This window comes from Callithrix jacchus, chromosome 14 (assembly GCF_049354715.1).
Source record: "Callithrix jacchus isolate 240 chromosome 14, calJac240_pri, whole genome shotgun sequence".
In the NCBI taxonomy this organism is placed as follows: domain Eukaryota; kingdom Metazoa; phylum Chordata; class Mammalia; order Primates; family Cebidae; genus Callithrix; species Callithrix jacchus.
The window spans coordinates 66,035,926-66,050,967 of record NC_133515.1 but is presented as its reverse complement, the minus strand read 5'-3'; the positions used below and the strand labels follow the sequence as shown (position 1 = coordinate 66,050,967).

At 35.8% G+C, this 15,042-nt stretch overlaps 1 protein-coding gene across 1 annotated transcript in view; it reads left to right on the top strand.

Moving 5' to 3' along the window:
* Window positions 1-10,272, top strand: part of GTF2A1L (general transcription factor IIA subunit 1 like) — a 71,583-nt gene extending 61,311 nt beyond the window's left edge. Inside the window, 3 exon segments of the mRNA NM_001204841.2 lie at window positions 753-1,013; window positions 2,666-2,755; window positions 9,999-10,272. Coding sequence (NP_001191770.2) covers window positions 753-1,013; window positions 2,666-2,755; window positions 9,999-10,106 — 459 coding nt within the window. The 3' untranslated portion in view covers window positions 10,107-10,272.
* The last annotated feature ends 4,770 nt before the right edge of the window (window positions 10,273-15,042 follow it).

Sequence of the window (15,042 nt, the reverse complement as noted above, 5' to 3'; positions counted from 1 at the left end):
AGCCATCTATGTGACCAGAGGTGATTACTGAATTTCCGTTGTATATTTTTTATTTTTGTTGTAGTAAAATATATATAATGTAAAAATTTGCTCTTATTCCCATTTTTAGGTGTACATTTCAGTGGTACTAAGTAATTCACAGTGTTATGCAACCATCACCACTATTTGTCTTTTTCATCTTCTCAAATAGAAACTCTGTACCCATTAAACAATAACTTTTCATTCCCCTATTCATAGCCCCTAGCAACCTCAATTTTACTATCTGTTTCTATGAATTTGCCTATTCTAGGTACCTGATGTAAGCAGATTCATATAAGATTTGTTCTTCTGTGTTTGGGTTATTTCACTTAGTATAATCATTTACATTTTAATTTATCCATTAAGCAGAATGACATTTGTCTTTTCTGCTTCATCGAATTATTGCTTAAAGTCAAATGAAATAGTTAAAACCTAATAGGTACTACATAAATTTAAGATGGCATGTGTAAAAACTGAATATTATCTGAAAGTAATGAACTCAATTGCTGTCTACTTATGCTTGTAAGTTACTTTATTTATAATTTAAAGAAATTATTTCTACATTACTTAGAAGTGCTAGGGGTATTCTAAAATTCAAAGTTAGGTTTTAATGTTTAAGGCAGAAATTTGCTTGAAGTGACCATTTGTGGAATGTCTGTTAATTTTAAATTTGGATTCAATATTTTATAAAACTTATTTGACTTGAACTTTATTTTATTTCTTTCTCTTTTTAGGATTCTAATTGTCAGGTAGATTTAAACATTCAGGTTACTGATGATGATATTAATGAAATAATTCAAGTAGATGGAATTGGTGATACATCTTCCAATGAAGAAATAGGAAATGCAAGAGATGTAGATGAGAATGAATTTCTAGGGATTATTGATACAGGAGATCTGAAGGTACTTGAAGAAGAAGCTGACAGTATTTCAAATGAGGATTCAGCCGCAACCAGTAGTGATAATGAAGACCCTCAAGTAGACATTGTAGAAGAGGTGAGGATGACTTGTGAGTTGTGACTTTCTTTATTAATTTATAACATTTCTATTTTATTATGCTTTGGAACCAAAAGGAATAGCAAGATTAATCTTGACTTACTCTTCTAAAATAAGACTTATTTGGGGCCGGGCATGGTGGCTCACGCTTGTAATCCCAGCACTTTGGGAGATGAGGCAGGTGGATCATTTGAGGTTTGAAGTTTGAGGCCAGATTGGCCAAAATGGTGAATCCCCGTCTCTACTAATAATACAAAAATTAGCTGCATATAGTGGTACATGCCTGTAAAGCCAGTTGCTTGGGAGGCTGAGGCAAGAGAATTGCTTGAACCCAGGAGACAGAGGTTGTAGTGAGCCAAGAAGTGCCATGGCACTTCAGCCTGGGCAACAGAGCAAGACTCTGTGTCAAGAAAACAAAACAAAACAAAACAAAACAAAAAATTATTTATATGGTGGGATTTAAACTTTTAATCTTCAACTGTAATTTAAAACCCATATTAAGTATTTGGAAATGGGCTTCTCTATTGGTCTTAAGTAGAGGTAGTAGGTGATCTAGGGAATGGGAGTGGCAGTTAAAGAAGGCAGCCTGGGTAGAAACATATAGTATCTGCTCTAATTCTAATAAATGTCATAAAATCCAGGTAGAGTGTGCTTATTAAAAAGTATATAAGTAGTATTAGCTATCATTTATGGTAGCCTTATATATGTTCCAAGTATCATACTATGTCTCACCTGCCTTGTCTTAATAGTCCCAGTGTCCTATGGGTCTTATTGCTAGCTGATTTTACACATGAGGAAACTGAGATATGGAGAGTTCTAGTAACGTGCCCAAGGTCAGTTCTGTAATTATTAAGTGGCCAAACTAGGATTTACTTTTTAATTACTATTATTATTTTTTGAGACAGGGTCTCACTCTGTAGCCCAGGCTGGAGCACAATGGTATGATCTTGGCTCACTGCAATCTCTGCCTCCTGGGTTCAAATGATTCTCATGCCTCAGCCTTCTGAGTATCTGGGATTACAGGCACACCACTATGCCCAGCTAATAGTTGTATTTTCAGTAGAGATGGGATTTCACCATGTTGGCCAGGTTGGTCTCAAACTCCTGGCCTCAAGTGATCTGCCTGTGTTAGTCTTTCAAAGTGCTGGGATTACGAGAGCGAGCCACTGCACCCAGCTCAAACAGGGATTTAAACTCAGGCTGTTTGACTTTTAAGTATAGTTCTATTCTGCTGCTCCAGGTTCCTTTATTTCTTTTCTTCCTTTTTTTTTTTTTTTTTTTAAGATGGGAGTCTCGCTCTGTCGCTCAAGCTTGAGTGCAGTGGTGCAATCACGGCTCACTGCAGCCTCAACTTACTGGGCTCAGATGATTCTCTTATCTTACCCTCCTGAGTAGCTGGGATTACAGATGTGTGCCATCATGCCAAGTTAAGTTTTTGTATTTTTGGTGGAGATGGGATTTCACCATGTTGCCCAAGCTAGTCTCGAACTCCTGGCCCCAAGCAATCTGCTTACCTAGGCCTCCTATAGTGCTGGGATTATAGGCGTGAGCCACTGTGCCCAGCCAAGTTCCTTTATTTTTATATATCTCTTTATCTTTAAAAAATTTAAAGTATCATAAAATTCCTTAATGAGATCATCTTTCATCTTTAGGACCCTTTAAATTCTGGAGACGATGTTAGTGAACAGGATGTGCCAGACCTGTTTGACACGGATAATGTAATTGTCTGTCAGTATGATAAGGTACTGTATTTATGTTTTGGACTTTGGGTTCTTTAACTTCATTTATGGTGAAAAGGTATGTAAAATGATGAAAAATGTGGTAGTGAGTTACACTTCACAGTTAATAGAAACAGCAGTTTAATTCTGAAAATTCTGAGTATGTATTTTGGGCCTACTATGCTATGTGATCTCAGTGATATCAAAAAAAGTGATAGTCCTTAAGGAAGTAATGATCTTATTGAAATAAGATGTTTCTTTTGGAAAACTAGAAAGGCATACAATGGATGGTAGGTAAATCAACAGCTAAAATATGTGACAGGTAAATCAAATGCTAAAATATGTGGAATGTAAATCAAATGCTAAGATGATGCAGCACAGATAGTAAACCCTAGAAGTGGCTAGGAAATGTAAGAAATCATTTGTAGTTGGAGTTCCCCACAAATCCTTCATGGGTAATGTGGGGTTTTGAGATGGACCTTGAATGATTTGTAGGATACAGGTAAATACGGAGAATAAGCATTAGAATAGAGTAGACCAGTGAAAAGCAGATAAATGAGTGTATGTAGTATGTACAAGGGACACTGAAGAGACAGCTGTGGTTTGAACAAAGTGTTCTCTTATTGGATGAACAGTACCAGGAAATGAAGCTGGGTTTGGAGACAGAGTAGGAGGCAGATTAGAATATCTTGCATGCTAGTAGGAACAATCTAAATTTGCTCTGAGAGACATTAGCCTTCTGAGAAGCTTATTGAGAAAATCGTAATTGGGTTTAAAAGCTAGATGTGTTTGATTTGGAAAAAGCAAATGGTAAAAGTGGGTAGGGCAGACATGAAGTAACCAGAGCCCAGATTCAGGATGGCAGGTTAAGAACATGGAAAAGTCAGAGGTAATGATGGAAGAATCAGTGAGACTTGGTCATTAGCTGAAGGTGTCTCAGGTTTCCAGCCTAGAGATTAAGTTAGTAGAAGTTTACCAACTAAAAATGATACTGCTTTTGTTCTTTTTAAAAAACACTACAGCTGTGATTATGTAGTCAAATGGGGAGTTTTTGTTCTTAATTCATGGATATTTATATTCTTAAAGTAGCTTTGAGATATAATTAACTTAGTAAACAATTCATCTATTTAAAGTATACAATTCAATGCTTTTTTTTAGTATTATTCATGGATATGTATAACATTTATCACAATTTTAGAACTGTTTTGTCATCCCCAAAAGAAACCTCATACTTTTAATTCTCAGTGCAACATTTCCCAATTTTCCCCACTCCAAGCCCCTAAGCCTAAGAAACCACTGATTTACTCTCTATTTCTATGGATTTTCCTATTCTGGAATTTCATATAAAAGGAATTATATAATATGTGTCTTTTGTTCCTGACTTCTTTCACTTAGCATGGTGTTTTTAAGAGTCATCCATGTTGTAACATGTATCAGGTCTTCTTTTTTTTTAAAAAAATGCTGAACAATAGTCTATTGAATGGATATACCACATTTTCTTTTTTCATTTGTCTGTTGGTAGACATTTGGGTTGTTTCCACTGTAGGGGAGAAAAAAGTAATACCTTTTCCTCGCCCATTGCTATGTCCCTGGCTGAGGCACCTATAAAAAAGACAGATTAACAAAAGAAAAATCTTTCAAATTTATTTTAATGTACATTTTACTGACATAGGAATATTTAGAAATGAAGACCCAAATGAACAGGGAAAACTGTTTTTCTGGACAGACATACTGAAGTATGACTGGAGGAAAAAAGGATATGACTTAATGGCAATAAACTGGAGGGAACTTAGTAAGGGCTGTTTGTTCAGATTGTGTCTCTGTGTCTTCAGAAATAAGGGTACTTATTTTCCTTTGTGTATAGGATAGGGACCACTATAATAAAGATTTCATGACTTACTTTAGAGGAAGATCAGATAATTCTTTTATGGCCTGCTTCAGGGGAGAAGGGTGAGGGCAAGATCAGAAAGACTTCCCTCTTCTGCCATTTTTTCAAATGCCAGGATACCAGAACACATATGGGGTGATGTGTTCTGAACCCCATAGATACCTTTTTGCTACTCTGAATATGCCTCTATGAAAATTTGTGTACAAGTTTTTGCATGGATGTATGTTTTCATCTGTCTTGGTATATACTTAGGAGTTGAACTCCTGGGTCGTGTGGTAACAGTTTAAGGAACTGCCAGACTATTTTCCAAAGTGTTTGTACTATTTTACATTCTTGCTAGCAGTATGTGAGGGTTTCAATTTCTTCACATCTTGGCCAGCACTGATTGTGATCTGACTTTCTAATTCTAACCATTCTAATGGGTGTGAAATGGTATATCATTGTGGTTTTGATTTGTATTTTCCTGATAACTAATGCATATTTATATATTCAGAATTTTTTTTCCAGTCACAATTTGAATATATTTGGGGGAAACAAGGGGTAATGTTTTGAATTGCTGTAAAAAGAAATCTTTTTGTCTGAAAATAAGGTGACTTTCTCCCATATAACATTTTATACAAATAGAAAAAAGCAGTTTAGATGCTGGATAGAAATATAAACATCAGAAGGAATAGGGGTTAGAAAAGGAACAGCTCTTAGTTTGAAACTTGTTTTAGTTTCTTATAAACAACATATTGCCTTCTATAAAGAGAACATTATAAGGCACTTAATTATATATTCATTCCATAAAGTCTCATGCAGAATTTTCTAGACCATTCTGGATATGATATGCTTTGTTTGCTGCAATGTGGGAGATGGCTTGTAATTAATTACATTAGTACTTTGTATTTTTTAAGTGTGTTTTCTCGTATATTATCTTTTGCTTCTTATAATAACCTTATGTACTAGATAGAGGTGATATTAAATATACACTGCTAACAAATCCAGTATCTGACAACACCTCTAATTAGTGACTATTTTAAGAACAATGGTTAAAAAAAATAATGGAAAGCAGGGTATTGGGGAACCATTGAAACATTTTTAAAAAAGGAGTGATGGACTGGGCACAGTTGCTCATGCCTGTAATTCCAGCACTTTGGGAGGCTGAGGTGGGTGGATCATGTGGTCAGGAGTCCGAAACCAGCCTGACCAACATGGTGAAACCCTGTCTGTATTAAAAGTACAAAAAATAAAAATAGCCGGACATGGTGGCACATGCCTGTAATCCCAGCTACTCAGGAGGCTGAGGCAGGAGAATCTGTTGAACCCAGGAGGTGGAGGTTGTAGTGAGCTGAGATTGCACCACTGCACTGGAGTCTGTGCTATAGAGTGACACTCCATCTCAAAACAAAACAAAACAAAAAAATGGGGAGTGATATAGTCAGAAGATAGCCAAAAGAATCTATCTATAAGGTTAAAGTGGGATGAGAAACACTGTTATAGTGAATCTTTGTAAAAGAAAAACTTTCCAGTACTGGTCACTGGTTGATTTGTTTCAAATAGTATTGAATGTATTCCAACTCAAGTGAATTGAAAGAACTTTCAGTAGTCTTTTTTAGAGTTTTACTATTCACTGTGTTTTATGGGCTCAGCACACTTTTGCTGTGTCATTCTGCTGACTTACTCAGCTTCTTCTAAAGACATGTAGTATCAGTTCCTCTTCAAAAGTATTACAAATGCAGAATCCTGAGTCCTACCCCAGAGACTGGATAAGAATGTATATTTAATAAGACTCCTAAATGATTTGCACGTCCATTAAATTTTGAGAAGCACTGTTTGGTTTCTTTAGTATATTCTATTTGGATTTGGTTAACAGGTGGAATTTATCTTTAAAATTTATAAGTTAACAATTGGGGGGAAAATATGAAAATATAAACATGTACAGTGGGAAAGGGCTAAATGAAGACGACTGGTTTATACATACTGGGTGAGAGTTAGTTAAAGGGTATGGATATTTTATTTCAGAGGCCTAGAAAAGGTCTAAAATTAATATAAAGATTTAAGTAATAAAGATATTATAGGGAAAATTAATGGTGAAATAAAACCTTGTACTGCAGATGAAAGTGTTCTGTGCTACAAATAGGACCCTATTTATAGTGGAATGTGAAAACTTTTGAATATCCTGTATCTTCATTTGACAATGTAGCAGACTTGCTTATAGCTGACTTTATCCCTTAGAATGCTATGCAGTGATTAATTTCTAGGTGTGTAGCATGGTTTCTTTATAGATACAGAAAGAGATACGTATACGTGTGTGTGTGTGTGTGTGTGTATATATATATATTCTCTATATATTTCTGTGTATCTCTATATAATAGTCTCTTTATACATATGTAAATTTCCTTCTTTGAATAGTTAGTGCATCTACATGGTTAAAAAATCAAAATACTATAAAAAGGTATACAGTGAAAAGTCTGGTTCCCATTCCTTCACCATTTTTGCTTTCTGTTAGTAGCTCCTTTTCCTGTCTTGAATGCAAATAAGTAGTTATGTTAGTTTTCATAGAATTTCTTTATTCAAATATAAATACAAAAGATAACGTAGGTAACACTATATTCTGTACCTTGCTTTTTTTCTTTTAACAACATATCTCTCAGATCTTCCCACACAAGGAGGCTTTCTTTGTGATGATATTCTAATAGTTGTATAACATCCTATTGTAGGATTATTAAAATTTATTTGATCCTCTACTGAAGCAGTGGAATGAGAATTTGGGATTTAGGGGAGAGGTGTGAGCTAGACATACATTTTTGGAGTGACCAGTATGTAGATGGTGTTTAAAGTAATGAGACTAGGATCACCAAAAGTGAATATAAGCAAAAATAAGCATCCTGGTATACTTTAAAATTGAGAGGTAAGAGATATAAGGAGGATTCAGTAAAGGAAATTAAGGAGTGGCCAGAGAGAAAAACCAGAGGGTTCTAGAATCCAAGTGAGGAGAATATTTCAGAGGAAAGAGTGTTGAGTGCTACCAGTAGGTCAAATATTTGTTCAGTTTATTCCTATTTATCTGTTTGGTTGTGGTGTTCATTGGCTTATTCCTTTAGAATGTCTTCTAACTGTTACTTCTATGTGTGAAGGCTATGAATTTCTGTATATTAATTTTATATCCATGTTCTTAGTAATTTTTCATTGATTATTTTGGATTTTTGAGACATGCAATCACTATATTTGTAAATTTATTCCTTCCCAATTTTTACATCTCTACTTATCTTTTCTTGTCTAATTGCATTGGCTAGTACCTCTAGAGTGTTTAAGAAGTTGGATAATAGTGGGTATCCTTGTCTGTATTCTGACTTTAGTGAGATGCTTTTAGGGTTTTCTCCCACTGAGTGTATCACTGGCATTTGGGCTGAGGTGTGTGTGTGTGTGTGTGTGTGTGTGTGTGTGTGTAAGACAAGACAGTCTTTTATTCTTTTTTTCTTGAGCTTTAAAGAATCTAAAATGCAATAGTTTTATTAAATACTTTTTCAACATTATTAGAGATGATTATATGATTTGTCAGTAACTCAAGTAATGTGATTTTTATATTAATAAATTCTGAACACTGAGCTATTGTTGTATATCTAGAAAAACATAGTCACTAGATAAAGGTACCACAATGAGTTGTTGCTTTTGTTGTTGTTCTCCTTCTAATTCTGGTCATATTTTATTGCCTGTGCTGAGTTTGGGATTTTAGTTGTCACTGCTGTATTCCTAAGAGATTTTTAAGACGTGCAAGTGGCTTTGCAAGACAATTTTGGAATAAAACTCAGAAAAAACTTTATTAGGACTTAAACGCCTCTCCCCCACAAAAATAGGGGTTTATCCTGTGTGTTTTCTTATGTTTCACAAAATGCATCTGAATACCAGTCATAGCTTCTCTTCCTGGATTTGACTATTTGTAGTCAACACTAGGTTTAAATTTTACCCTTAATCTCAGATCATATATTCCTAAAGCTTTTAAATAGTCACTTGCAGTTTACTTAGAGGTAGCAATGATTTTATGGCTTCTTACTCCTTGAAGTAGTAACATTTCTTATTTTTAAAAAAAATTTTGTCTGCCCAGGCTGATTTATGGAATCTAGAAAACAGCCAGCATAATCTAACATATTACAAGCTGTATCTTCTGACCTTGTTCAGTGCTTTATTGTGACTTTCTTTCTCACAATGAAGTATCACTTCTTCATTTCTGATAATATTAGCTACATCTTCCCTGCTTATTCCTTTGCAGACATACTGGACTCTTTGCTGTTCTTGAACCAAACCGCCATGCCTCTCTTCAGGACTGCTCACTTCTTTTTTTAAATTATTTTTAAAATATTTTATTTGTACCTCATCAACATTTTTTATTTTGTGGAGAGAATCTAAGGTTAATTGGCAGTATAGTTGTAATAGTAGATCGAATAATATCTGTTTTACAAACATTAACATCCTACATTACATGTATGAACCCCAAAAATCTGAGACATGTCTCAGATTTTTTAAAATTGCATTTTAGGTTTTGGGGTACATGTGAAGAACATGCAAGATTGTTGCATAGGTACACACATGGCAGTGTGATTTGCTACCTTCTTCCCCGTCACCTATATCTGCTCACTTATCTTCCTTTTATCTTGAATGCTCCTGAGTCAATATCTGCCTGGCTTTATTCCTTATCTTCTTTAAGGTTTTTACTCAGTTATCACCTCAAATGACAGCTTAATATTCTATATAATTTACTTATGTATTAGGTTTCTGTCCATCCCTATTAAAATGTAAACTCTCAAAAGGCAGGGATTTTGTTTTGGTTTTGCATATATAGGATATATGTTTTTATATATAAAATACACAGTATAGAATTTTTTTTTCTTTTTTGAGACAGAGTTTCACTCTTGTTACCCAGGCTGGAGTGCAATGGTGCGATCTCGGCTCACCGCAACCTCCACCTCCTGGGTTCAGGCAATTCTCCTGCCTCAGCCTCCTGAGTAGCTGGAATTACAGGCACCCGCCACCGTGCCCAGCTAATTTTTTGTATTTTTAGTAGAGATGGGGTTTCACCATGTTGACCAGGATGGTCTCGATCTCTTGACCTCGTGATCCACCTGCCTTGGTCTCCCAAAGTGCTGGGATTACAGGCGTGAGCCACCGCGCCTGGCCTAGAAAAATTATATGTGTCTTTAATATATCTCCAGTGCCTAAAACAGTGTCTAATACATAGGAACTCAAATAATTGTGGAATGAATAAACTATCTTGAGGAGGTTTTAGTTTTAAGGTACTCACATTTAGGGTAAGAATAATCTCATTTACCATAGCAAAGAAATGCAGGTGATCCTTTAACTTGTAAAGTTAATTAATTTAAGCTATTTTTCTCCCCCCAGATTCATCGAAGCAAGAACAAATGGAAATTCTATTTGAAAGATGGTGTTATGTGCTTTGGAGGGAGAGACTATGTATTTTCAAAAGCCATTGGTGATGCAGAGTGGTAAACCTTGTGAGCTCAGTACATCTATTTTGTGAACATCAGTTGGACTATTTGCATATTGTGAAATTCATTTTTATTTAAATATAGTCCAGCACAGAGCTGCTCAAATTTTTAGTTCACTGTATGGAATTTAATAAAATTATAATTCAGATGCAGATGCAAATACACAATTTTATACGTATTTTGCTTTATGTCTTAACAGAGTTTTTAAAAACTCTCATTCTATACCATTACAAAGCATAGATGCATTAGGATAATGGAACATGAAGAAGTATCACATTTCTTTTTTCTTGAAGTAAAATTCCAATCACATTTCAGTTCTCCTTCATGGTAAAGTCAGCATCGGTTATTAGATTGGGACCAGCATTCTTCCCACCTCTCACCATACCATGTTATAGAAGGTTCTTGGAAGTCTTTTAAGTAGTGGGATATTCAAGAAGGCTTCTTTGGGTTTTTATTCTGTACTGATCATTGGAGACATGCTGATTGTTTAAGCCCCGATGGTCCCTTGGAGGCAGATGCCTATAGTATTATTTGAACATAAAAATCTTTGCTGAGGCTAGGATCTCTGTAGCTAAGGATCAGCTTCTCTGGACTTACCATCTGCCTAGGCCATTCTTCTTTAAATATAAAGAATTGGGGAATTGTGAGGAAGTAGGTTAGGTTTCTATTCTACTTCTTGAAATTTCAGACTTCTGTATTTTTCCTAATCATGGTGGTTTTTTTCTCTCCCTACTTTTTCTGTTTTTCGTGCAGTGGAAGACCCCTTTGCAAGCCCTTAGCTCTTCAAAGGCAGTACCTCACTCTCTCTCTCTTTTTTTTTTAGCAGGGATCTCCTACATTGATTTAAGGCTTTCTAAAACAAAAGTCAAGAAGAGATATTCTCTTCGGGAACTTCTGCTTTGGCAATCTTATCTGAGATACAGAGGCCTGGATAATGGTCTTGAAATCACAGAGAGAAAACAAAACATCAAAGAAATAGCCCTCATTTTCCTGTAGCAATAAAAAACAAAGCAAACTAATATTCTAATAAATTATCCTATAATACTGTCTTCCTTAGTAGATTCACATCTCTCAAAGAAATATTTTCCCCATCACTCTGCTGCTCTTAACAGGTGGGGCACATATGCTTTCTACGTCTAGGAGCTCTATTTTTATCCCTGAATGGTGTTTCTAAGGACAGTACCTGTCACACAAAAAGCAGTGCAGGGATGGGTAGGTTATGGCCTATTAAACTCCTTAAGGATTTGATACCTGGATCTGACATCTTTTTGAAAAGTAACCCTATTGGGGAGTTTAATTTTTTCCAACACTTGTTCATTCTAACCAGGAGGCTCAACTATTGGTATATTTTCTTAAAATCTGAATGGATCTCTTCTGGGTCTTGGGCAACGTGGATGGGGTATTGTCTCTGGCCTAAAGTTAACAGCTTCGGGAGGATTCAGTTAGTTCTAGTGAGTGGGCTGGTCTCCTAACCGTATTCTCCCACTAGGCCTGCTTAGAGTGATTGATCTTTCTTTATTACCGCTGCTATTCCAGATCCTTCTCTGGATCTTGAGAACTCCCAGGAGCTATGGGTTGTTTTCAAGGTGTTGCCTTCCACGAAATGTCTGTATTCTCTACATGAAAAGCAAAAAGAGAGCTGTTTGCATTTGTCTCTAAAATACCCACTCCAGGGCTGAGGAGTGTACTTTCTTCTTCCTGTCTTCTTCCAGGCTCATCCAGTCATTCTGTATTTGCCCTAGGCAAATTTTATTGCAAAGTAAGGGCTGAATTTATTGATAAGGTGTACTCATCTGGGAACTGGGAATTAATGTGTTGGTTCAAGTTCCTGGCGGAGGCAATAATATTTGTTTCTAAAATGCCTTTCCTCTTTTTCACTGTGAACTTTAAAATCTCATTTTACTTTAGTGATTTTTTTAAATGGCATATTACAAATGCTGTTATTATATTGGGACTCTTTATTTGCATAGTGAATTTTATCATTAAAGAACACAGTCATGGTTGTTCATTTGTGTCTCTGCTTGCCCTCATGCCCCTTGTCTTTTAAAAATGCAAAATATTAATTTAAATGTATGCTTACCACAAAACAAGAATTTTCCTTGCATGATAACATAAACCAATTAGATAGTTTCAGTGGACTATGGAGCTAATTAAGAGATCACCAAATTATTTTGTATCTGTTACTTTTTTATTAGTCTCAGATAATGCTAGAAAAAATCCTAGTTCTTGAGAAGTTGTCTGAACAGTGACTCACATTTTTTGGCCAGAATCCACACTAAGAAATAGAATTTAACAATGCAGTATATATTTGCATGTCCATTGTCACACATAACACAAATGAAGCAAAAATTTCAGAAAATCATGCTTGCCTTTAGCATATGATAGCCTTCTGACATCATCGATTTGATTCTGTTTGTTTCATTAAAAAAATTGATGGTGTTGACCCACTAAATTGATTTCACTATCTACATTTTTAGCCTGTGTAGTAAAGATAGAGACACTAGTTCATTTTAAAAGAGAAAATTATTTTTCAAGCCCTGTAAGTCAGGAGAGTTTACCTGAGACTTGGCTTTGTTATATTACTTTTACTTCAGGAACCTCTTTGTTATGTCCAAGGAAAACATTTCCTATTGCATTTTTGTAACAAAATACTCTAAAGTAAGTTTCTTAAGTTCTGATTAAGACAGTCGCTTGGCAAATGTTATTTCTGTACTCTTTTATAGGTAGAGAGATGCTAGTATACTTTGAGAATTTCTCAAGTACTTTTGTTAGCATGCTGTAATTCTTTCTTTCCTCCCTCCCTCTTTTTTTCTTTTTTTTTGCGACAAGGCCTGGCTCTTTCACCCAGGCTGGAGTGCAGCGGTGCCATCTCAGCTTACTGCAGCCTCCACTTCCCAGGCTCAAGAAAACCGCATGCCTCAGCCTCCTAAGTAATTGGGACTACAGGCATGTGCTACCATGCCCAGCTAATTGTTGTATTTTTTGTAGAGAAGGGGTTTTGCCATGTTGCCCAGGCTGGTATCAACTTGTGAGCTGAAGTGATTTGCCTCCCAAAGTACTAGGGAGCTCAATACCCAGGCTGGTATCAAACTTGTGAGCTCATGTGATTTGCCTCCTAAAGTACTTGGCCTCCCAAAGTACTAGGATTACAGGTGTGAGCCACTACGCCTGGCCTATGCTGTAGTTCTTCGTTATGTACTTTTCTCTTCTCTCTGTAGACTAAGAAGGTCTGGTGGAGTTTGCAGTTAGTCTCTTAGCGACTGACCAACTGACCTTGTCTGGTACATTTACCTATTTTATTCAATGTGGGGAACACCTCAGTCATGGTTATGATATATGTAAGTAATCGCCTCTGTAGCTCAGACTCCATAGAGCAACAAGACATTCTAATTGACGCACTCAGTTTTAGTCACTTAGGTTGTGCAGGAAAATGAATAACCTAGAGTGAATAGCATCAATTAATTGCGGTGGGTAAGGCGGGAAGGGATTTAGTGGGAGATTTTATTCTGACTCACATTAGTAGGTTAATATTATCCTGGTTTTCATGTAAATACACTCTAAGCCAGGTGGGAATGTTGTGATTTATAACTAGAAAGCTAAATTGTAAGTAGAAAGCCCTAGGTAATAACTCTTAGGGGGAAAAAGATTAAAGCATAGCTCATTTTGAGGAAAAGATTATTTCTAATTATAAACACATTTATTGAAATCTTCGTGACAGAGATACTTAATTTACATATGGACTTACTACAATTTGAGGAAACCAAAATCATGCCCTTTACAGCAAATGTTATAAATGGAGGAAAAAATACCATTGCCTTTTAAAATTGTTTTGTAAATTTAGATGACTTATTCCAGATGAATTAGCCCCTCTTAGCCATTTTGCAACCTGCCAGAGATAATACCAAATGTTTGTTAAAAAACTACAAAATAGAAATATAAATTTATTGAGTATTGCATTTTTATGATTTAGGTATGAGAAATTATACAGAATAAGAATATACATGCTTTCGATTAGACTATCTCCTATAGGAAATACTTCTTAACTAGGACAATTTTATTTCACTCATAAAAATGGATCAGCTTAAAACATTATTAATCATCCATGATGTGTAAGACTCTAGATGTAGTTGGAGACAGAAGAGATGAGTGAATCCCTAAAAAAATTCCTATCATAGGTGAATAAGAGGTGTACTTGTAAAGATAATTAATACTCAGCAGTGTAGGGTAAGCGACAAAAAATGAGTGATGCAGAGGAGAAATGCTAGAGAAGTCCAAAGAGAGAGACCATTGTGAGTTACGTATTAATTATTTATGCCCTACATCGTTTTGGATAGAGGAGGAGTCTTGACTATAGTGGATTAGGGAGAAAGTAAAGAGAGTTTAATTTTTTAAAAATGGAAAAGATAGGGCAGGCATGGTGGCTCATGCCTGTAATCCCAGCACTTTGGGAAGCCAAGGCAGGAGGATTGCTTGAAGACAGAAGTTCAAGACCAGCCTGGGCAACATGGCTAAACCTCATTTCTACATGGAGAAAAAAAAAAAAAAAAAAAAAAAGCCAGGCGTGGTGGCACTTGCCTGTAGTTCCAGCTACTTGGGTGGCTGGATGGGAGGATCACTTGAGCCCAGGAGGCAGAGGCTGCAGTGAGCCAGGGTAGATACTAGAGCTCTCTGAATGTTAGGCTAAGCTCTAAAATTTAAATTTATAGGTTGGGTGAATTGCTCAGGATTTTTTTTTTAACAGGTATATAATAAGGTGAAATAGGATTTTATAAAGATTAATCAGTGGTAGTAGGTATGAGAGTATGGACATGGGAAAGATTGGATATGAATAAAAATTAGGGAGACAGTACAGGAATAAGGGGAAAATGACCTGATTTGTGGATGTGGCAGTAGGAATACAATTTTTTTTTTCAGTTTATGTTTATATCGATTTTTTT